This window comes from Rhinatrema bivittatum, chromosome 9 (genome assembly GCF_901001135.1).
Source record: "Rhinatrema bivittatum chromosome 9, aRhiBiv1.1, whole genome shotgun sequence".
Taxonomy (NCBI): Eukaryota; Metazoa; Chordata; class Amphibia; order Gymnophiona; family Rhinatrematidae; genus Rhinatrema; species Rhinatrema bivittatum.
Window position 1 is genome coordinate 252920300 of NC_042623.1, and position 24733 is coordinate 252945032.

General features: G+C 45.7%; 1 protein-coding gene across 1 annotated transcript in view; it reads left to right on the forward strand.

Annotated features, from left to right (window-relative positions):
* SLC7A14 (solute carrier family 7 member 14) overlaps positions 1-24733 on the forward strand; it is an 80404-nt gene that overhangs the window by 23328 nt on the left and 32343 nt on the right. The window contains exons 2-4 of the mRNA XM_029616469.1: positions 448-960; positions 8569-8805; positions 21327-21544. Coding sequence (XP_029472329.1) covers positions 657-960; positions 8569-8805; positions 21327-21544 — 759 coding nt within the window. The 5' untranslated portion in view covers positions 448-656. The remainder of the gene's footprint in view (positions 1-447; positions 961-8568; positions 8806-21326; positions 21545-24733) is intronic.

Genomic DNA, 24733 nt, shown 5'->3' on the forward strand with positions numbered 1-24733 from the left:
GATTGGAATTCCAATTTTTCCACTCTTACATTGTACCAGATCACTTCCTTTCTCCTAGCTTGGCTCACCAGCTCTTTCTTGCCTTTCTTTTATTCCCATGTACATGTCTCTTCTTTGACTACATCATTCTGGTTTACATTTTTTTTTTCCTGCTCTGATTGCCTCTGATTCCTGTTCTTCTTTCATGTCTACATTGTTTTCTGCTCTGGCTATTAGTAGAAGGCTTTGCAAGGCACATATGGCCCAAATTGTTCAAGCAAACCAGTATTACCTTCTATTTTGTATCCTGCACGTTTCCACTCATGTAGAATAAAAAATCCTTTTTGTAACTAATAAACCACGTGGAAAATCCCTGATGTTTAGTGTATCACTTGCGTTTGTTTATAATTGATGACTTTTATATATTTCTGGGCCACTTACGACATCATTTTGATTTCTTTTTTACAGACTCCCAAAGATCATCTTAAATTCTGCATCCTATCCCGGTGTGCAAGGATGCGGCTTACGGCTGACATGGCTCTTGTGTGAAAGAACCGGAAGCCTTTCCAGCTGAAGCTGATATCAACAGGCTCCACCCGAGGACTGCGTTGAGCTCACTGAAGATTTCCGAAAAATATTTGCCTTTGGTCAACCCCCCCCCCCCCCCCCCCCCCGCAATGAGTGGCTTCTTTTCCTACATGGACCCCAGACGGATCCAGTGGGGCGCCACATGGCACGCCTTCCACTCCAGGATTTTGCGCACCAAACCGGTCGAGTCAATGCTGGAGGGGACAGGAATGACCAGCTCTCATGGAACTAAACTGGCCCGGGTCCTTACCACAGTGGATCTGGTTTCGCTCGGTGTCGGGAGTTGTGTGGGCACTGGAATGTATGTCGTATCTGGCCTGGTCGCCAAGGAGATGGCAGGGCCGGGCGTCATCGTTTCGTTCATCATCGCGGCCGTCGCTTCCATTCTGTCGGGTGAGTGCTTGATCCTAAGAGGAGATGGGCAGGAAAAGAATGAATCCATCTAGTTACTTATTTCACTTCTAAATGAGCAGAATCAGTTTGCGTACCGAGTTCTCCTGCTGGTCCTGTAGGATGAGCAGCACCATTCACTCAGTGGCAGAGTCCCTGCATAGCGGAACTGCACTAAGATCCTTAGGGAGATTCCTCCTTGCTGCAGAAGGGACATAGCTCGGTGGTCATGTACCTGCCAGAAAATCAGAAGGTTGGCAGTAGTTTGGCAGAGTGGTCAATAATCCATGACATCACTGGGGTGAGGAAAGAGGTGTCAAGAGATATCATGAGTCACTGGGGGGTTAATTAGCAAAATAACAAACATCTCCTTTTATCATTGGGTAACCAAATTAGAGCAAAAAAAAGACATCTAAGATTTTGTACCCCCCTTTGGACCAATAAACAACAAGGATGACAGGCAAACCAGCAAAATTTATACTTTTTGCCATAGGTACCCCCTTAGGTTGCAAGCTCTCTGGGCCAGGGACTTGTCCCTGTATGTAATTTGTTATATAAATTCCCTAGTGTAGTACCATATAAATGCAAAAGTAAAATAAAAACAATACTAATTAATATTAAAAAACGAGGCTATTAGAAGCAGAAAAATCTTTCAAGAAGTGTCTAGAAACCTCAATGTCATGTAAGCTATTGATGGAGATAAATATCAATCAGCTGCCTCTGTCTTTTCAAATCTCAGTTTAATGGACTAACTCAATACATTTGGGACCCGAGAGCTGTGCTCTCTCTCTCTCTCTCTCTCTCTCTCTCTCTCTCTCTCCTTCATTGTACTTCCTGGATGACATGAGGAAACCTGCACAGAGCAGGGGTTGGTTTCCATGTGGGAGTTTGATCTTCTTTGGATAAATGTACATAAAATCTCTGCTGGGAAGAGTAGATGGGCCTCTTGGTCTTCATCTGCTATCATTTACTATGTTTTCTGCTATATTTTCCCATCAGGTTAGGTCCATCCAGAGACCTGATGAAGGGAGCACAGCTCTGGAAAACTAGTCTCAGATGTATTGAGTTAGTCCAAAAGTACTGCTTTCAAATCCCAGACATGTATTCGTCCTTGTCCTCTGCATCTCTAAGAGGACTCACACACTGACCTCTTTAAGAAAACGTTCTTGCAGCAATGACTAGTTAATAAGGATTATTCAGTTTTCTGCAGAATAGGGAGGAAGTTCCTGTTTTCTTAACCTTAGAAAGCTTCTTCTTTTTTTTTTTTACACTCTATGTTAAACATTTTGTGCAGGGGGTACCTCATACAGCAGGCTAAGTCAAAACCACTCCATTTTGCTTTACGATTCTTGCCCTTACCCGTTGTATGAGCAGGGCCGACTTTAGGCTATAACTGGTGCCCTGTGCATAAACTAAAACTGGCAGCCTCCCTTCCCTGGGAAAAGCATTGGCTTCACTTGCACCACCAACACCTGCAGCCTCTTCAGGGATCTCTCCTCCCTTCCCCAACCCAGCACGGCCCCTACCTCATCTTGATCCCCCAGTGATAAGTTTAGGCTTTTACCACCCCTAAGCACTGTTGGTGCCATCACGCCCCGACTCCTACCCCCTGGAAGATCAGACAATACCAGCGAAGTCGGGGTCTGTACAGAAGGGGCCAGAACCCCCAGCCAATATAAATCCCACACGTTGAGTTCTGTAAACATCTAACTGCATCTAACTCCTGCACCAATGAGCGCAGTGCCGTAGATTTCCCCTTATAACTCACCCTATGAAAAAGAGGTAAATTCTGGTGTCACCTTAGTCAAAGCAAAGCAAACTGCCTCTTTACCCTCACAGTCTCACCAGGCCCTGAGGTATGGTTCTTTCCATTCAGGACAGGGGGAGGAATAAACCTCCAAGGCCCAACAGTCAGAAACATTGTTCTAGGGAGGGATCGGTTCACTTTCACTAGTAAAGGATGTGAGTGCCAACAAAATACTCTGGAGGCTCAAGATGAGGGTCCAAATTAAATCTTTACTGTAGAACTTCTTAAACGGCATTACTGGCACTTTACATATTAGATCTTGTCATAAATAGCTTGAAATAACAGTTCTCTAATTTGCTATCCGTGCAGTAGTTGGGCTAAGGAAAACTCTCATCCACCAGGGCTTGAAAAAAGCAAAGCTTCCTGGGTGGACAGAGTTATCCTGGTTGAGCGGATAAAAACTCCCCTTCCAAAACTACTGATGGACAAAAATACACGGCCTCAGTCTCTGCACAAACTCCCCAGGATAAAGATTCCGGATGAAGGCCTCCAAGTGTAATAAAAGATCTTACTCAGTTTTCTTCTTCAGATGACACATAGGTCCATTCTTACAAAAGGTCCAGGCAGCAGAGAGCAAAGCATCTCTCTTGGTTTTCCCCACTTCAGGGCAGGAAGAGAGGCAGCAACACAAGGCCTACACAAAATCACCCCCTGATCCATCCACTCTGTGTGAGATGAAGGGCAGCAGAATCTTTCCTACCTAACCTAGCCAGGGATTCCCCAACATTTCTCTGAGCCAGAGGTACCAAGGCTCTCGGAGGAAACATTCTCAAAAGATAAGTCCAAAATCCCTTAAGCAATCACTAGGACTCACACCGGAAAGGTACCTGCCCCCTTCCTACCCAGTGTAGGGTTCCAAGCCTGAAGGCCTGGTGCACAGAATAAGGAAAGAAACTCAGCTCAGGAAAAATAGCTCCTTCACCTTTAACTGTTAACCAAAAATGCCACACCTAGCTATGATGCAAGCTTTTTTTTAATACTAGCAGGGGCTAGCCATGCCAGCAACCTTTATGGAGATCTGTGCCAAGATTGACTTACCCTCCCTTTACCCCCTATCTCCTTATCCTACATCAAAAAGAGGTTTCAGAACTAGGGCCACATACTGGTGATTCCTGAAGGGTTGCCACATGTACTTCCTCCTTTAGTGTGCAAAATACTAAGATATCAGAGACGCAGATTCCCCAAAGCTGACCTATCCAATCACTAAAACTGGAAATAAAATGCTATTTACCTTTGTTGCCTGGCTATTTTATTTTTCTAATCACGTTGGTCCTGGTCTCTTTTTCCTGCTTTTTTCCTGCTTTCCTCTTGTTCATTTTCTCCTCACTCCTTTTCCAGGGTCTTCTTTCCATTTTCTGTTTCTTCTCACTTGTTCCCCTACAACTCTTTCCAGGGCTGGTGAAATGGGTATTAGATTCCTTAGGTGAACTTTCATTACACACCTAACAGAGACGGCTTTGGTACAGTAGCCCCCTCTCCATCCCGAACCCCAGCACTCCCCTCTCTTTATCCCCCTCCCCCAGCTGGTCCTCTCTCCTGCAAAGCTACCCTTCCCGTTTCTTCCTCCATCTCCAACAGCCCCTTTTTCTCTCTTCCCTCAGCAGCCTTCTCTTTTCCAAACCACTCATCAGCAGTCCCAACTTTTTCCAGCTCCCCATCCCCAGCAACTCCTCTTTCCCACCCACCCCCTTTCTCTCTATCTCAGCAGCCCCCTATCTTTCCCCAGCAGAGCCCTCTCTCTCAGCCCCCTCTCTTTCTTTTCAGACCCAGCATCCCCCCTTTCTCTCTTCCTCCCAGCAACTTCTTTCAACCCCCATCTCTCTTCTTCTGCATCCCAGCAACTCCTCTTCCCCACTTCCATCTACTCTTTTCCACTCACCCCTCCACCCTTCTATTTTTCTCTTCTCCCCCCTCCTCCCCAAGGCCCTAGTAACTCATCTTTCCCACCTACCTCATCAGCCACAGTAGATCCCCCCCCCCCCTCTTCTCCCCAGCCTAAGCTTATCTTTCCTTCTCCCTCCTCCAATCTGGTTTGCTCAAAGGCAAGAGAGCAGCATCGGAGCCTGGCACTTCTAAACAGCTCCTTCTGCCAGCGCTTCTTTGTCCCCCGAGCAGTCGAAAGAGATGATCTTTGAACTGAAAGCCGCAGTGGAAGAAAGCGTTTAGAAGTCGCTGACGCCGGGGCTGCTCTCCTGCGGGTGGGACCACGATGGTACGGCGAGCAGCAGCCTCGACAGCAGCTGTTCCTTGGCCCCTGCAGGGGGGAAGGAGCTTGCGGCCCACAGCTGTTTTCAGCCCCTATGGGTTGAGGGGGGAGAGATGGGGGGGGCAGCTGCAATAGCCGCTGTCTGGCCCACAAAAGAAAGGGGGTGTGCGGCAATAGGGTGTTCATCAGCCCCCAGGGGCCCTATCGGGACCCTGTGGCTCCACCAGAAGGGGAGTGTTGGTGTCCCCGGTGTGCGATGCCCTGAGCAACCACATTTATCTATTTCTTCCACTTATTTATTTATTTAAAGCGCTTATGTGCCGCCTGTACCAAGGCCCCAGGCAGTGCACATTGAAGCATCACAAAATAGAATAACAAGAGACCCATGACATACGTGACACATAACAGGGAAGGGGGAAAAAAAAAAGAACTAAAACTCGGCCATAATTTAAAAACAATGACAGATATAAAACACACGGGTCGCACACCCCCCCGACAAGGCAGCCTTGCGAGGGAGGTACACGGACTCACACAGTCAAGAGGTAGCGGTACGAACCACAGTGCACGTAGGCGACTTGACAGAACAAACGCCGACAATATTAAACCATTACCAGCAGCCTGAAGCCCGCATGAGTGCACCGTGAGGCGCGCCCATGCAACAAACTCTGATACAGTCCTTCTGCCCGAACACAACGTGTTAAGGTCTCTGGCAAGCCACCAGAGCAGTCCTTTAGCAATCTGCCTATAAAAGAAGGCAGAATGATGTTAAATCCCCCGGCACTTTCCTCATTTCTTGCATTCTGAGAGCGTAACCAAGTGAAAACTTAATGAGGCGGGGTGGGTGCTTCTTGAGGTAAAGCATAATTAAAATAAAATTTAAAAAAAAACATGATAAGCACTCGGGTGCATTCCCAGTTGGCATGCAGCATGGAAGCCCTAAAGGAAGTCCCAGAAAAAGCCTTGTCAGCCTGGCCGAGGAGGTCTCAGGAACGCCACAACAGCTTCGCAACGGCTAACGGAACAGAAGTAAACGTTCCTGGCCCTGGTCCGGCAAGGAAACTAATAGCAGTCGTGCTTCAGCAGCTGTCATGCCGGACGAGTTGAGGAGTGAATCACCAGCCCTAACGTTCACCACCTTTAATGAGCAGGTGCCACAGATGCTCATGTGTATAGGTTCCAGGAAACCCTGCCAGGCGCCTTAAAATAAATGAATTACTCTACTTGCCGCCAAGTTTCTTTCTCGCTTTTCTTTTTCTGCCTCAGTACTGCTATAAGAATTAACTCTGTAGTTAGTGGCAGTACTAGTAGCAATGTTCAGGTAATTTAGAGGCCAGAGTATGAGGCTGGAATAAGAACATAAGAAATTGCCATGCTGGGTCAGACCAAGGTCCATCAAGCCCAGCATCCTGTTTCCAACAGAGGCCAAACCAGGCCACAAGAACCTGGCAATTACCCAAACACTAAGAAGATCCCATGCTACTGATGCAATTAATAGCAGTGGCTATTCCCTAAGTAAACTTGATTAATAGCCGTTAATGGACTTCTCCTCCAAGAACTTATCCAAACCTTTTTTGAACCCAGCTACACTAACTGCACTAACTACATCCTCTGGCAACAAATTCCAGAGCTTTATTGTGCGTTGAGTGGAAAAGAATTTTCTCGGATTAGTCTTAAATGTGCTACTTGCTAACTTCATGGAATGCCCCCTAGTCCTTCTATTATTCGAAAGTGTAAATAACCGAGTCACATCTACTCGTTCAAGACCTCTCATGATCTTAAAGACCTCTATCATATCCCCCCTCAGCCGTCTCTTCTCCAAGCTGAACAGCCCTAACCTCTTCAGCCTTTCCTCATAGGGGAACTGTTCCATCCCCTTTATCATTTTGGTTGCCATCATTTCATCTGCCTTTTGGATGCCCAATCTACCAGTCTTGCAAGGTCCTCCTGTAATGTATCACAATCTGCTTGTGATTTAACTACTCTGAATAATTTTGTATCATCCGCAAATTTGATAACCTCACTTGTCGTATTCCTTTCCAGATCATTTATATATATATATTGAAAAGCACCGGTCCAAGAACAGATCCCTGAGGCACTCCACTGTTTACCCTGTTCCGCTGAGAAAATTGACCATTTAATCCTACTCTCGTGAGTAGGATTAAATCCTGTTTCCTGTCTTTTAACCAGTTTGTAATCCACGAAAGGACATCGTCTCCTATCCCATGACTTTTTAGTTTTCTAGTGTTTCCCCTGAAAACCCAGCAATTGATACCAGTTTCTAAGGTCTTCAAGTGAAATCCTGAGGGTTCCCAAGTATGCGAATTGGCTTTCTTGCTTGGGTGTGATCTTCTCCCCTCTCTCTGCCAGTTGGAAGACAGTTGTGCTTTTTAGTGACTTCTCTGCTGACTTCAGTCTGAAATCGAAACCATGCAGAGCCCCATCACCTTATACCCACTAGCTCATGCATGTTGACTTCAGATCGAAGCTGGCAGAGGAGGAGGTAGAGGCAGGTAAGAAGTGCAAATCTATTTCATGCACCTTCATTCGGGATATCCTGAAAACATGACCTATGGGCAGCCCTCGAGGGCTGGGAGCGAATTCCACTGGAATAAAATGTATGCAGTGTACTCAGTGCTTGGGATTGCCACTTTACCCAGATCTACTTGAACTGGTTTATCCAATCCTGGTGTGGGCCCCATTACTTGCAGTGCATTCCCCTGGTTTGTAGTGTAGTCTCACTTTTCCTAAATAAATCAGAATTCCAGCTCCCTGCATGCAGGCTTAGATCAGCCTTTTCGGGTTGGCCTAGGTGAGGTGGCAATAATGCTACATAATGTAATTTTCTCGAAACCACATTGCTTTACTAATTTCAGCTTTTAAACCACCTGTTCCCTGATTGAGATTTTGCTCTCATGCTTGCCCTTTGTAATGCACTTGCCGCTTTGCAATCATCTATTGACCTAAATTCTTGCAAATATATATATATCTACCCATGAAACTAATGCTTTAATTGGAATATCTAGTATTTATTAAGAAATTTCAGAATTAACCAAAAGCAGAAGCAGTGTGAAATTGCCAACGAATCATTTTTTTTAGAAGATAAAATTAGCAAATGCAACTGATCACATGCATCACTGGTCCTTGGGATAAGTATTTCATCAGCACTTTCATTCTATCTGTGTTTTTCAATTCTGGAGTTCCCATCCTTTTATTTGTTGTCTTTCCTTCCACCTGTTTCCCTGCAGTGGCGACTTTACAGTGCTACCTGGGCTGAGACTCCACTACAGGCCTCTCCCTCTCCAGTCTCAGATATTGACTTCCTGTGGTATAGACTGAGCCAGTCCTGCTTTTATCTCCTTGCATCTATAGGTTTGTGATAATGCTTTTCTTGGCAAAAGTCAGAAATATAAATCCATAGATACTGCTGTAAAACCAGGACCGGCTCAAGCTGCCCCTTATAGCATGGAGCTGTCTGATCACCTTAATTTACCCTCCCCTAAAGCTGGCAAATTAATATGATTGCTAAGAACTGTACCCTTAGCTTGTGTGAGGTTCCAGTGACTCGGTGCCAATTCACGACTGTTTTTGGTCCACGCAGGTGTTTGCTATGCTGAGTTTGGGGTGCGAGTGCCAAAAACGACTGGGTCGGCCTACACGTACAGTTATGTCACTGTTGGCGAGTTTGTGGCGTTTTTCATTGGCTGGAACCTGATCCTGGAGTACCTGATTGGCACAGCTGCCGGCGCGAGTGCTCTGAGCAGCATGTTCGACTCGCTAGCGAATCACACTATCAGCCACTGGATGATCGAAAGCGTGGGCACCTTAAATGGACTGGGTAAGGAGGAGATCAATAAACATGCTTTGTAATGAATGCCACATTAATTCTGCATCAACAACCCCAGTGGCAACAAAGACAGTTTCAGAAGTCCAAGATTAGTTTATTGTACACCACTGTGGTTTCCCTTAATGTGTTGGACTGTAGGGACAGCCCAGTGGCTGAGGGGTGATGCTGTGCACTACCCTGTGGAAGGTACTCAAGCCCAGTGCCTGCTCCTGTGGCTGATCAGGACTGAAGATGCAGTGGAGATTGCATTCACAGCCCCAGGTAGGAGAATCACAGTTATTAGTAAGAAACAGCTGAGGGAACCACACTGGAAGTCTGTCAGTGTCTCTTAGAACCACTAATTGTAAATATAAGAATAATAATATCTGTTTAAAGTGCCATGTACAAGGTTATTCACATGGGTACAGTACTGGGGTGGTGGATGGAAACTGGAATATCCAGACAGACAGTCCTGGGTTTTAAGCAACTACATGAGGAGTGAGGAACCTCCAGAACTCAAGGACCACAAACCGACCAGGTTTTCAGGCTAGCACTAATGATCATGCATGAGGTAGCTCTGCATGCACCGTCATGCAAGATCTGCAAATCTTATCTCATGTATGTTCTTTTGAGCTAGTCTGAAAACCCGACCAGTTTGTGGCTCTCAAGGACCCTGCACTGTATTATCAATCTTAAGCCAAAACATATGACGAGGCGTGAACTAAAGAAATCCTATGCATGTCATAAATGCCTTGTACAGTGTGTGGCTAAGCCCATTGGCGTCATTGCCCAGAATGCACTCCCTGGACTGTGTTATCATGTTCCCACAGTTCAGCTTTCTTAAAACAAAAGACCCTTGTAAACTGTTTTAGAATGCAAACATTAATTTTGAATTTCCCTCTTTTGCATGCAGAACTCTTTTTTTTTTTGGTGAAAATTTCAGTTTGCCTGTTCCGCTGTGGGATGATTTATCTCTGCTCGGGGCGCAGATTGTGCTTGGAAGCAATTGTGGTTGCCATTCAGTCAGTGGGGGAGGGGAGGGGCTGGGAGGAGGCTGCACAGATCTTTCATAACGCCTCGGACATAGCCCGTTTATTTGGCGTGCATCATCAGATGGCAACCTCGCAAAATCAGGCTTATCTCTAGGTTAAACAATCTGGCAAATCAGCTAGCCACAAGGAAACTATGGGCCAAATCGGCCGCTTGCGAGGACAAAATCTGGTTCATGTCGATGAATTGGCTGATCCGTTTCTGCTTCTCAGCATCTGTGTTGTGTGTAATTGCATCACTCGTCTCTCATTTGCCAACACACAAGCAAATGATAGGTTTTGTATAATATATATACTAAAGCCAAAACCCAGAAATCACACTGCGTCTTTGCCCTCCTAGCCCCTTCTTTTATCTCGTTGCCTTGATGTCAGTCTGCCTTTCACAGAAATTAAGAGTCTCAGACAAGGCTGCACTGACAAAGGAGGCGTTTCAGCTGCAGATTTCCATCAGTGATTCATCATCCTGCATTTTACTTGGTGCTCAGGGCGACTTAATAAATATCGTTCGCAGTTTTCCCTTTATGTGAGAGGCATTAACCCCACCGATGCCTAGAGCGGCAATATTTACAAGCTCCTGTAATTGCTCTGGTTCAAGTTCCAAGCACACGACTGCTGATTGCAGAAATGCCATTATGTGTACCACCAGACAGGAATAAAGACCCACTGCAAACTGTTGCGTCGCCTGGGGACCCTTGGACTGGGATGAGATTGGCTCTGCCTGCAAGGAGCAGCGCCGCAGGTTCTCCTCGCCAGCAGGCGTGGCAGAGAGCAAAGCGAGGCTTCACCTATACCAGCCCTTGTTCCCCTCGGGTTGAGCCTTTGGGTGGCGGGGGCCGGCAGGACCTCGGCGAGGGTCTCTGTGGGGGGGGGTAGGCGAAGCAGCAGAATCTAGGGCCAGGCTAGGGTCAAAGGCAGTGGCCAGAGGCAGGCGAGGGTCCAGGCAGTGGCCAGAGGCAGGCGGCTAACAAGTGAGACGAGAATCCAAGCAATGGTCAGGGGCAGGCAGATAACAGGCAAGGTGAGGGTCCATGCAGGGGTGATTCTCACTATTAGAGTTAAGGTTTAGAGTGTTTTGTTGGTTGCTTGGTTATCTCTGTTGGCTCCTTCAGCCGAGGAATGACACCCCCTCCACAGAAACTGTAGCCAGTATCTCCTGACCTAGGGTAGGACAGTAAGGGAGGAGTTTATTCCCAGCATGACCCTGTTCCCTTTTGAGAGATCCTTTCCCTTGCACTGGTGCTCAGCAGTGCTCCTCTTGATGTAGCAGACCTCTATAAATTTGGTTTTTTTTTGCATGGGATTCACACACACAAGCAGGGGCGGATTGACCTATCGGGGGATCGGGCTTTCCCCGGTGGGCCGGTCTAGCTGGTCACGTGTTCTTGACCGCTTGGCTCTTCCTCAGCCTAGTCTAGGCGCCGCCCAGCCAGCCCCTGCCGGAGACCAAGCCGGCAGGAGCCGAAGAAATACAAATCGAGGCCGGCGGAGGCCAAAGAAAAGAAGATGGGCCAGCGCCGTGAAAAAATGAAGATGGGCACCTCCCAGCCAGCCCCCTCTGGAGACCAAGCAGCGGGAGCCGAAGAAATAAAAATCGTGGCCGGCGGGGGCCGAAGAAAAGAAGATGGGCGCTGCCCAGCCAGCCCCCGCCAGAGACCAAGCAGTGGGGGCCAAAGAAATAAAAATCGTGGCCGACGGGGGCGAAAAAATGAAGATGGGCACCTCCCAGCCAGCCCCCGCTGGAGACCAAGCGGCGGGGACCGAAGAAATAAAAATCGTGGCCAGCAGGGGCAAAAAAATGAAGATGGGCACTGGCAGGGGCCAAAGAAGTGAACACCGGTGCTGCTAGCCGCCGCCGGAGACCAGTTGTTCAGCTGGGGGCCTTAGATCAGCAGAGTGCTTCTTTGTGTGTGTGTATGTGTGAAAGGAATGTGTGTTTGTGTGTGTGTGTGTGTGTGTGTGAGAAAGGAATGTATGTTTGTGTGTGTGTATGTGTGAAAGGAATGTGTGTTTGTGTGTGTGTGTGTGTGTGTGTGTGTGTGTGTGTGTGTGAGAAAGGAATGGTGCTTCTGTGTGTGTGGTGTATATGCGAGTCAGGGAGGGTGCTTGTGTGAGTCAATGCGTGTGGGCGAGAGAGAGGGCATGTGTGTGATTGAGAGCTTGTGTGTAAGTGAAATAGAGAGAGCATGTGTGTGATTGAAATCCTGTGTGTAAGTAAGGGGAGCGAGAGCATTGTGTGATTGAAATCCTGTGTGTAAGTAAGGGAACGAGAGCATTGTGTGATTGAGAGAGACTGGCCAGAGAGGTGACGTGTGTATGTGTGAGACTGATCAGGGAGATGACTGGTGGTATGTGTGTGCTTGTGTGTGTGAGAAAGAGATACTGGTTGGGGAGATGATTGGTATGTGAGAGACAGAAACTGGTCTTGAGGGTGTGACTAGTGTGTGTGTGAGAGAGAGAGAGAAGTGACTGGTTTTGGTCCCTAAGGAAGAGGACCATGAGGACAACTTCAGCAGCTACTGCTGCTTCTGGTGTGGCCTGCAAGGGAAAGAAGTAGGAGAACTGCTGGAGAGGGTAAGTAAAGGTGGCTTTTTAAGTTCATTTTTCTTGATTGACTACCATTTTAATTATTGGGTAGTATGTGATGTGTCTGCTGTTTGAAATATTTTATTGGTGTTTGGTAAAGGTTTCAAAATTTGCTTGAGTCTTTAATTATTGGATATTCTATTCATCAGCTGTTTTAAAATTATTTTATTAGTATGATTTTATAATTATAATTCATGATTTATATATATATTGATTTTATTGATTGTTTCATGAAGAATGGTGACATTTTTGTTTTTCCATTGTTGCACTGTATAGAGTCTGGCGTGATACGTTTTACAGTTTAGTTTTTGTCTGGCATTTCTATTTATACTTTATGTGGCTTTATTCTGTATTTGGTGAGAGTTTGTGTTCTGCATGCAAAGACTGAGATGAAGCATTCTTTTAGCATGTAGGGATCTGTAGTAGCTTGGCCTGCTCTGCTTTCCTGATAGGAGGTGTATTGATATTTTAGATTCTGGTGTAATATTTGTGGTATTCTTTTTCATAGGTAGGGTTGTTATTCTTTGAGTTTTGGCAAATAGTACCGTGTTGATACGGGAGGACCATGCCGAAATATAGGGGTGTGTACATATATATGTAAATTATATATGTAAATTATATTGAATATGTAATTGGGTACCCATGGGCCAGTATGGAGAAAAATCCCCCGGGCCACTATTTTCCCTCAATCCGCCCCTGCACAACAAGCCAGATGCTGACATCTTTTCATTGCCAGCTCACTGATGCTTCTCTCCTTTCCTTTCAGCAGAAGCCCAGGTCTCTCCTTTTCCCGTCTCCCCATTGGTCAGAGCCCTCCTTGCTTCCCAGGTAGTTCTGAGGCTCCCATTGGTCCAACGCACTTCCTGCAGCATCACCGCTTGGCTGTCCTCAGGAGGGGAGGGGGAGATATATTGAAGAGCAGTGAACATTTATTCTGCAGTCACTGTCAGCTCCCTGCGGGTTTTCTTGCTATAAATCTTTTTTATCTCAGTAAAGGGTTGTCATAGCTGATGGATATTTTCCCCGCATGAAGCTTAAAAGCAGCTTGTCAATATTAAGTCACTTAAAGTTCTTGCGCTGATCAATCCACAGACATATACACGCTCATGGGAACAGGTACCCTTGTCACGCAAATGGGGTGTTACTCAACCATTGGGAAATGGCAATCCATGCAACCCTCCACCTGCTATTTGCTGTGGGCCTGTTAAAGGCAAAATATCTGCCTTGATTTAGGTCCGAATTGGCCCTTTCCTCTTGAACTGCTTAGCACAAAGCATTCCTCTAGGAGTAGGGGTGATAGGAGTTAAGTGCCCCTTGGGGCATCATTTGGCAGCAGCAGTGGTGTGGGCAGGAGTGACTCTAATATCCTTCCTTTCCATGAGGACCCATCCCCTCTGAAATGGTAAGAATTGTTTCTAGAAGGGGGGGGGGGTTGAGAGAAATTTCTGCAAGGGAGTTGATAATGCTCGGGGTGGGGAAGGAGGTTGGTTGTGAGGAAGAGGAAATGCCGCATGCTGACCGGCCTAAAGAGAGAGGATCGCTTAGCATGGGGATTTCGAACCTCAGCTAACATGGATGTTAGCTCAAAAAAAGTATAATATCCACGTTCATACTGCGGTCATAGTGGTGAGGGCACATTTTAATGGCTTTAAGGAGTCTTTAACGGGCTAGCATTTTTTGCATTGCACATTAAGTCACGTTTTAATGTAAAATACAAATGTTACCGCAGTGCACAGTAAAAGTTTTGTATTGTGAATTTTATTGCATGGACTCCTTTATAAGGAACTCACTAGCTAAAAGTGTTGGGGAAGGTCATAGATTTGTATGAATGGCTAACTTTTTGAACTGATGAGAAATTGCATCTTATTTACAACCTTGTAAACAGTGGTTGACTTTGGAGATAGGGTAGTTCAAACAACATTTTGCTGTGGAAATGATTATTGAACGTTCAGTCAAGAAACTTATATTAGAAATAACATGGTTGTATTTGTAGAGTCCCTCTTTGGATCTCTATAAGAAATTTGATCTAGTGGTAAGGACCCAAGAGAATAGGTGTCGAGGGATGTACCAGTGCCTTCTAAGAGGAAACTGATGGAGAGAGAGAATATCATCTGGAGGAAAGAGGAGAAACCCGAGGCCTCCCACTGCAGTTTCTGCCAAGGACAGGAGAGGTTAGAACAATTTTGGATTCAGTCTGTGTACCACAGTGTAAGAGGATCCCAAACTCTGCCCCTTACTAGCTGTTTACCCTTTAGTACCGTGGCAGCAGTGGCTGCAACAAGTCATCCTGCCAGCAGCGGTCTCCATCCGGATCCTGCCCCACTGAGTGAGGTCAGTGTACTGCAGATGTGTTAGAGCAGTGTACCACTCCCCATTGGGAAGGGTCTCTGTGTTAACAAAACTCCTGTGCCCATGTGACATCGGAGGAGTCAAGAATCAGCCTTAGCACAGAGCTGAGGGAGCGAGTGTCTCCTCCTGTGGAGGACGCCTGGTGGGTCTTTTCCTCCACAGGGACAGGGCCTGAAAGAGTTGGTGCCTGAAAGGAGAGAATAGTTTCAGAGCCCAGGAGGGTGAAGTCCTGAGCTCTTGTCTCCAGAGAGACAAGAAGAGAAGTGTTTTGTGAAAAACCCCTGCTTCTGAGGAGTCCCAGAAAGGAGGGATTTCTCCAGAGATGGACTGCAGTGGAGAGGATTGTCTTGGGAGATTCCAGAGAGAAGGAGCTTGCCCATGAAAATCTCCAGGAGCACTGGCTGACTGGATCCAGCAACCAGAGAATCCACTAAGAGACCAGAGACAGACAAAGAAACAGATAGGAAGATTTCATCACCCAAAAGGTACTGGGAGGGCCCAGGATGGAAGGGTACTTGCTCCAAGAGCTGATCTGCTTGGGAGGTAGTGTGCTGCTGTATGAGAAGAGACTGAGTTTTGGTTTCGTATTTTTAGATTTGTGTACAGTGAGGTGCACTACCTTTAGCAAGGCTTTGATTTGTTTGCCTACCATCAGTTTGCAGCAAACACTTTTTATTTTGAACAGTAGTCTAGGCGTGCAGAGTGACTTATGTGTGACTGGCCTGATGTGTAGAAGAGACCCAAAAAACAGAAAGGAAGGCGATCTATAAAAGCTGTCAGGTTGGGAAAGATGTAATAGACGCCAGATGTCCAGATGTGTTTACAATTTTATTGAAGAATGATTGTATAAAAGTAGCCCGACTCCGACCAAGTTTCACCACGGTGTGGCTGCCTCAGGGGCTGTATACGTGTTCAGTGTTCAAACATGGCCAACTGTTGGTTTCAAAGCTTGACATCTATCTGCAGGAGTATCTTTAGGTGTGTGTAATTACTCGTATGGTTACTAATTCCACTTGTTGCGATGAATTAAAATCTTTATACGTTGCTTGACTGTATGTGAATTTTTTTTTAAAGTATCCTATTCCACTGAATTGAGGCTTGCTCATGCTTACGTATTGTGCTGGTAAAGACTGCTTTCATCGATGATATATTGATTTACTTATTTTCATTAAAAAAAATTCATAACCGCAGGCTTTATTGCTGAAGAGCATTGTGCGGTGGTCTCAGTATAAACAGAGAGGATGTCAATATATCATCGATGAAAGCAGTCTTTACCAGCACAATACGTAAGCATGAGCAAGCCTCAACTCAGTGGAATAGGATACTTTAAAAAAAAAAAATTCACATACAGTCAAGCATCGTATAAAGATTTTAAGTCATCACAACAAGTGGAATTAGTAACCATACGAGTAATTACACACACCTAAAGATACTCCTGCAGATGTCAAGCTTTGAAACCAAGAGTTGGCCATGTTTGAACACTGAACACATATACAGCCCCTGAGGCAGCCACACCGTGGCGAAACACGGCCGGAGTCGGGCTACTTTTATATAATCATTCTTCAATAAAATTGTAAACACATCTGGACATCTGGCGTCTATTACATCTTTCCCAACCTGGTGTGTAGAAAAGCCCCAAAGAGAACAAAGACCTAAGGACCTTGAAAAGACTTGCTTTTTCCACCCTGTGCATGAACTCTGGGAGACCATGGGGACTTGCGTAGTCTGTGACCCTCCTCATATGCCGCCATTCCCAAGAGCTGACCACGATGGGGGCCGCAACAGGTATTTGGAAGGGGAGAACAGTGAGGGATAAGAGATCCATTCCTTTTTACCCTGTGAAGCCTTCTATTCCACTCACAGGAAGAAAGAAGACCCCCTGGGGGAAATATCAAGGGATCACAAACACAGATACATCCTTGGATTTAAGTTATGGAAGTGATAATGGATGGAACAAGAAGGAAATGTGCTTTGGTGCCAGTTGATTTCCATTGAACAAGTTGCACAATAAACTTTTCTTTTGAAACATCCTGCTCAAGCGTCCTGTCTGTTTATTGGCACAGGGAATTACAGAGACTTATAGCTTGAACTTATATGGCTCTCATACTACACCTAGGACCCTGAACGCATATCCTCCCCCTCTCCCATTCAGAGAATCCATGCCAGGGTTTGGAAAGACTTTGCCTGGACCAAGCCCTGATACTGAGTTTGACATCTTCCTTTATGTCAACCACTAAAAATGGTGCCTAGCAATATGGGGCCTGAAGGCATTAGACTCGTGAAATTGGGTGCTTGTAGCTCAGAATATCGATTTTTGGGGGGTTTGTGGACATTTTGGAGAATTTTGGGGGGAAAAAAAGTGCAAAAATGACCACCATCCCTGACCAGGATGGTTGGGCTGAAAACGAAAAAGCCAAAGGAACTTACTAGGAGGAATCAATGACATCAAACGCCGCATGGAGGGGCCTTGTGGTTCCGCTGATGTTCGCCAGGAGAGAAGAGAGAATTTGCATGCCAGTGTCTCCAGAAAGCAATGCGGCCTGCAGCAGAGCAGGGTACAGGCTGAAGGCTGGAGATGTAGGGGCTCAGACGCCATCGACCACTACCACAATGAGATCAATCTGCAGCCATCCCCTCTGGTCACCTCTAGCATGCACCTTGCTGCAGCAGTGCCGGAAGAGCTGGCATATGAGAAGGGGGAACTGGAGCTAGCAGTGCTGCATTGCTGCCTGTTTCAGCCCTTTTCCTGGAGGGCTGGGAAACAAAGCAGAATACTAGCAGGAAGCAGCTGGTGAAGCAGGGGGTCGAAAGCCAGCATGGGTCTGCAGGGAAGGAGCCACCACCACCACCACTGCTGCTGCTGCCCACAGCTTCCCAGCTCTCTCCCTGCTGCCCATGACCCATGAGCAAGGAGCGGGGGTCCAAGGGGGTGCTCAGAATCACCAGTGCTGCCCGTGACTGCCAGGGTTCACCTTTTTCACTGTTGAAGCTGGCACTTGCTGTGAAGGACACCAAGGAGTGGGAGCCGCTGGCTGCCAGTCACCCAGTGAGTATCTACGACAGTGCACCCAGGCTCATAAGAGCTGCTATGAAGGAACATAGTGCAAGTGTGTACTTGAAGAGGAGAGAGAGTGAGCACAGCAAGGGGCTGCTGTTAAAGGAGAAGAGTCCATATTACAGCTAGCAGGTGAGGAAAGAGCAGTGACCTGCTGTTCAAAGAAGAGCCTCCTTGCCCTTGGAGCCCCAGATGTGAAGGCAGTAGCTGAGTAATGCTGGAGTGTAGAGTGCACTGGGTGGAGGGAGAATTTGACTTGGCATCCCTGAGGTCACTGCAGCAGCCCCCGAACCTATGGATCACAGAGCAGGACTTGCTGGATGGGACCCCTGCAGCAGGTGAGAGGAAGGTAGAAGAGGAGAGGCAGGACTTTTGGTCCTCCAACCTGTGAGAAGTTCCCGCCTAGGGAAGAGGCATGCTGTGACCAAAGACTTGCTGGAGGAACCATGGAAAATCCACTCTCAGCCTCTGGCAGTACTGCCACTATGAAATAAACTGTTTTCCTTGTTCCCGTTCAATCCAGTTAAACAGTTTGCAGAAGCATGACCAAAGAACCACAAAGAGACTGTCCTTTGCCTTCCTCCCTGGAGTTTCAAATCGTGACCCCTAGTTCTACTGATTTCTTTACAATGGAAAAGGTTTGTTGTTGACCATGGATCATTAAAACCTTTCAAGTATCTGAAAGTCTGTATGAAAAAGGCTAGAGGATGGGAATGAAGAGAAGAGCCATAGGGGTGGCTTGCTGGAATGGAGGCTAATACCTGATGATTACTACCCTTACTCAAAAAGCCTTCACACGGATAATGCAACTCCAACATTGCTCTCTGCTTCAACGGCAAGGGGAAATGTGGAAAAGAGGATTTGCATTCAGACAACAACCAACAAGGACTGAACTACACAGTCTGGGTAAACAAATAAGCGTGGGGGTAGCTTGCTTATTGCAGAGATTACTACCCTAAACCAATTAAGCCTGATACTTCACTTTGAATGCAAATACAGCATTGATGATCTCTGCTTCAATGGTAGGGGGAAATGTGGATAAAAGGTTTTACATTCAGACAACATCTGTGCAGTCGGGGTAAACAAGCATTGGGGTAACTTGCTTGATGCCGCGGTTATTACCCTTAACTATTAAGCCGTACGATTCACCTTTGATGCAACTCCAACATTACTCTCTGCATCAACGGCAGGGGGTGGCAGGAAATTTGAATCAAAACAATCACCAACAAGGGCCCTGAACTTGGTGGTCGATGAAACAGATAAGTATGTGAAAATAAGTGTGAGAGCTTGCTGGGCAGACTAGATGGGCTGTTTGGTCTTTTTCTGCCTTCATTTCTATGTTTCTATGTTCTCTGTGACCTAAGAGCAAATATAGGACTTTATTGGGACTTTGTTCTAAAGAAGATGGTGGCCTGCCCTGTCAAGCATGTTTGAGGACCAGACAAGAAAGACGTGGTTTGGTCATCTCTTCACTGAACTAAGGACTTTGAGTTTTTGAGGTTAAGTAGCAAGTATCTGAAAACCCCCTCACCCCACCCGCTGGCCAGGACCGCCCTCGCCCCCGCAAACCCCTTGAAATGTTAAAATATATAAGATATCAGTGTCGGCCTGGCCCAACCCTCCAGCCCTCCCCCCTCCCTTCCCACTAAATACAGCAAAAAAATATTGTCTCCTCGACACCCCCCCACACACACATACTCCCCATGCTGTCACGTTCCTCCCAGAGTCTTCCAACCCACCCAGCACCTGGGTTGGGGGCTCCCTTATTCGCCCTGGGTTCACAGTACATAGCCTAGCAAGAACATTTACACTGCTGCTACAGAAATGCTGGAAGCGCCAGGGATTGCTATGTACTACAGTCACGGGGAGAAAAAGGGGATCTCAACTCAGGTACTGGGGGAGCGGGAGGGCTTTGGAGGGGAAGAGGGTGGTATAGGGAGTGTGTGCGTGTGGGGGTCGAGGAGGCAATTTCTTTCACTGTATTTAGCGGGGATGGGGGGGGAGCGGGATGGAGGGTCAGGACGGGAAAGCTCTCAAAACTGATTTATTTTAACATTTCAAGGGATTGGGGGGAAAGGGGGGAGGGTTCGGACATTTGTGGTGGTGGGTGGGAATTGCATGGGATGTATATATTTTTTTAAAGGATGGCCACGTAACCAGATATCTTTTGAAGATATGCGGTTAAATAGCATGAAATCTGGCCACACAAGGCTGCATAACTAAAAACCTATCCGATTATATTTAAACATGGCTGATTAGGTTTTTACTTATCTGGTTACAGAGCTGCGGGAGGAAACAAATTATCTAGAGTTTAGAAAAAAAAGGCAAAGTCATGGTTCTCTTGAGTCATATGGTGAGGATGGCAGAGGATCAGAAGCTAAATTTATTTATTTATTTTAAATTTTTATATACCGGAATTCCTGTATGCAATACAAATCAGTCCGGTTTACAAGTAACGAAAGAAGTTGCCCTGGTCTGGGAAGTTAGACCTGGGTTTTTTTACATAGAACATGGAATAATAACAATAAACCATTGAACATTATTACAACAAGTAACATAGAATGTAACAATAGAGATCAATATGTCATATGGTACTAGAAGGCGGGAATAAGAGCTAGTGAAATTCTTGTTATGTTTTGTTATATTTACTGTGTTACAATATTGTAATGCTAATTGTTTTTAAATACTGTAAAATAAGATTCCGTGTGATTATATTGCAATCCGCTTGGATGCTAGTGGTCATTGTCAGAATATCAAATGTAATAAATGAAACGAAATTACTGCGTAGGATGGAAATATACGTTTTCTGCAGTTATTAATGCTGCATCAGCTTCGTTTATCACCAGTATTATTTTCTACCCTAATTTATACCACCTCAGTCTGTCCCATCTGAGCTTCCAAGTGATGGCAGTCTTCCAGAAACGTAGTGTTGGGGGGAGGGGGGGGACGGGCGACACACTACAATAGTTCTCCTCAGATTTCCTTCAAACACCAAGCAATATCGGATAGCACACGGTTCAGGCTGGTCCGCCCATCTCTCAGCAATGCCTCATGGGAACCAACTTCACGTATCACAAGGTGCAAACGTAGAATTCTGCTAGATGAGACCTTCCTTGAGCCGGTAAACTTGCTGCCCTAAAGCGTAGCTTCTCTTACAGATCATAACCAAGTCAGCTTTCAGATGACTTATGATTGGTGTTGTGCCAGAAGGCAGTATACAAATGATTTTAAATAAATATATGTGAATCCCTTAAAGACTCCAAAATGATCGTGACATGTAACAGCTGTTGTCCCTTTGCACTATTTAACTATACCAGAGTGAGAGCATGCTGCGTCTTATTGCTTCATAGACAGAAAAATGGTCTAAGGAAGGAGAGATTTTCATTAGATGTTATTTGTGTGGTACTAAAGGGTTTTTCCCATTGTCTGCTTATGGAGAAAATGCTTTATATGGGCCCCAAGCTAACTAACGTGTTTTATTTACTTATTTATTTCAGGAAAGGGGGAGGAATCATACCCTGATCTTCTGGCTCTGCTTATTGCGATCCTTGTAACAGCCATTGTTGCTATGGGAGTGAAGAATTCTGTTGGTTTTAATAACTTGCTCAATGTGATTAATCTGGCAGTGTGGGTCTTCATCATGATCGCCGGCCTTATCTATGTCAATGGCGCCAACTGGTCTGATGGGAAGTTTCTGGCCTGTGGATGGTCAGGGGTGAGTTTCTTCCTCAAGAACTGCTACTCCTGCAAATATACTCTTGTTAATCATGGAAGTGTAGCAGATGTCAACAGCTAAGGCATCTTGGTTCACCCAGTTTGCCCATTAGAAACTGACTACTGCGCTTCCATGGACCCATTTGTAGCCTGCTTTCCGAAGGGAAGAGAGCTTATGAAATTGCTTTGTCTATGTGTGTATGTGTCCCAATAACATTTTGTTTGCTTTCCTATCCACACCAAATTTTCAAGATACGTCAGGGGGTGTATGAGGATTCTCATACAGATATTTTTTTTGAGGGGAGCCATGTTTATTGGGGTGGGGGGGGGGGATGTGCATGACCCCGGAAAGTAGACGTCCTTAGTTCTGCATAGAACAACTTGTTGGTCTCCGTCCTCCTTCCTTCTTTTCCCCGCCATTAAAGTTCCTTTCTTCTTCTTCCAAATAATGTCTGAATTCTGTCACTTGTGGCTTTTGCTGTCTCTGCTGGAAGTTTGTTGTAAGTATCCACTGCCTTTCTCAGTGAATGAATGCTTTCTCATGCTTCTCTTAGCCTTTCCTCCCTTCAGCTTTCTATGATGACTCCTAGCCTTTGAGTTCTCATTCCATGGAAAATGCTACTTTCTGCTAGCCTTATTATTGGTTTCTATCATATCTCCCCTTTCCTTCCTTACAGTTCAACTGCTTGTTTGTGCTTTCTCAAAATTGTCCTCAATATTTACTCCCTCAAAGTAAATATTTAACATTTGTATTTTCACTTCTGATAAAACGCGCTACAATGTTTATATCTTGTGACCTTGGTACCATGTTTTGACTTTAATAATAGAACTGCCACTGTTTATTTTGCAATAGTTGGCTCTAACAGAGATTATACACAGGGTTTTTCATTTTTTTAACTCACATGAACCAATTTCCATCTAGAGACGAGCAGAGTCTGAAACCATCTCACTGGAAGGAAGCCAAGATCATGTCTTCCTTACACTGCTCCTTGCCAGAAGGGGTTGTGTAGTGTAACAGGCTGCAGCATACCAGCGATTCCAGGTCCTCCTAGTTGACTGGGAGGAGAATCTGACACTGATATGGAGCTCCCAAAATCCAAAAATAATTATATTCTAAAACAAAAGAAAAACATATCAGGTATGTTTTTTTTAAGACCAAGCGTTTTTTTGTGTTTGTAGACCCTCTTCTGGTCTTATCCAGAAAGGCAGGGGGTCACGCTCAGCTCCATGGCTAAGTCCAAAATATGAATCACTAGAAGAGAGTCACTCCCATCCATCAACTGGATGTGAGAGACTTGGAGACCGTATCTCAGAAGGGACAGAGACAGGATGGAAGCGGTCCAGAGAAGGACGACCAAAAAGGTGAAGGGTCTTCATCAAAATGACTTATGAGGAGAGATTGAAGAATCTAAATATGTATACCCTGGAGGAAAGGAGGAACAGGGGTGATATGATACAGTCTTTCAGATACTTGAAAGGTTTTAATGATTCAAAGTCAGCGACAAACATTTTCCGTTGGAAAAAAATCAGCAGAACCAGGGGTCATGATTTAAAACTCCAGGGAGGAAGACTCAGAACCAATGTCAGGAAGTATTTCTTCACGGAGAGAGTTGTGGATGCCTGGAACACACTTCCGGAAGAAGTGGTGAGGACCAAAACTGTGAAGGATTTCAAAAGGGCGTGGAATAAACACTGTGGATCCATAAAGTCTTGAGGATGTGAATGAAATGAAGAGAAGAGGCATGGGGGGGGGGGGCTTATGGGAATGACGGCTACTACCCTTATTCAATAAACATACACACGATTAATGTGACTCCAACATTGCTCTATGCTTCAACGGCAAGAGGAAATTTGGGAAAAAGGATCTGCATTCACAAATAAGTGTGGGAGTAGCTTGCTTGTTACGGCGGTTACTACCCCAAACCAAATTAGCCTGATACTTCACTTTCAATGCATATCTAAGCAGTTCTCTGCTTCAATGGCATGGGGAATGAAGAAAAGAGGATTTATATTCAAACAACCAACAAGAACTAAATTGCACAGGCTGGAAAACAAATAAGCATGGTAGTAGCTTGCATATTGCGGCGGTTACTACCCCAAACCAATCAAGTCTGATACTTCACTTTGAATACATATACAGCACAGCTCACTGCTTCAACGGCAGGGGAGTAATGAAGAAAAGAGGATTTATATCCAGACAACAACCAACAAGGACTAAATTGCACAGGCTGGGCAAACAAATAAGCGTGGGAGTAGCTTGCTTATTGGGGCGGTTACTACCCCTAACCAATTAAGCTTGATACTTCACATTGATGCAGCTCCAGCACTGCTCTTTACATCAATTGGTGGGGGTGGAAGGAAATTAGAACCAAAATGTTACCAGTAAGGGCCCTGACCTCAGCGATCAGAGTAACAGATAAGTATGAGAAAAATAAGTATGAAAGCTTGCTGGGCAGACTGGATGGGCCACTTGGTCATCTTCTGCTGTCATTTCTATGTTTTTATGTTTCTATGTTTCTATGAAATGGAACAAAAGAGCTTCTCTCACCCTAATCCTTACCAGAGGCAAGGGGAGTTTCCCTCCTTGAGCAAGGACTAAGGGGATCCAGAAAATGCCAAAAAGTAAAATCCAGTTTGTCTCAAACAAAGTATACGAAACACCGAGGCAACCTCTCCAGCCAGATTGTGGGCCAGAGAGAGGTATACTGCCCCCTTCTTACTCTGGGAACACTGGGTTGTGAAGCTTAGCCCACCAGGGATAGGGGAGCTCCACCTTAGATAGCTGACTGAAAATGCCATACAGATTTCCCGCTCTGCCTTCCTTTCAGCAGACAGGAGGTCACCGCTCCAGCAGACTTCACAGAGGGAGCTGTAAGAAAAAGTACACTCCTCTCCTCGCTCCTAACCCCATGCCCCTAGGCTAAGGTCATCTAGTGGGGATCCCAAGGGAGTATCTATCTTTGGTTTTTATACTGCACGATATGTGGAGAAGGGTCTTATGTGCCTATGAAAGCTTAAGCACTGCAGCATCTTTTACTGGAAGAAAAAAAAAAGATATCAGCCTGGAAATATTCCACTTGTCTGTAAGACCAGTACAGCTAACCAGAACGCTGCATATAGTGCATTAAAAAATACCAAACAGGTAACACTTGCTATACTCCAGCCCTGTCGTATGAAGTCTTGGGGTTTA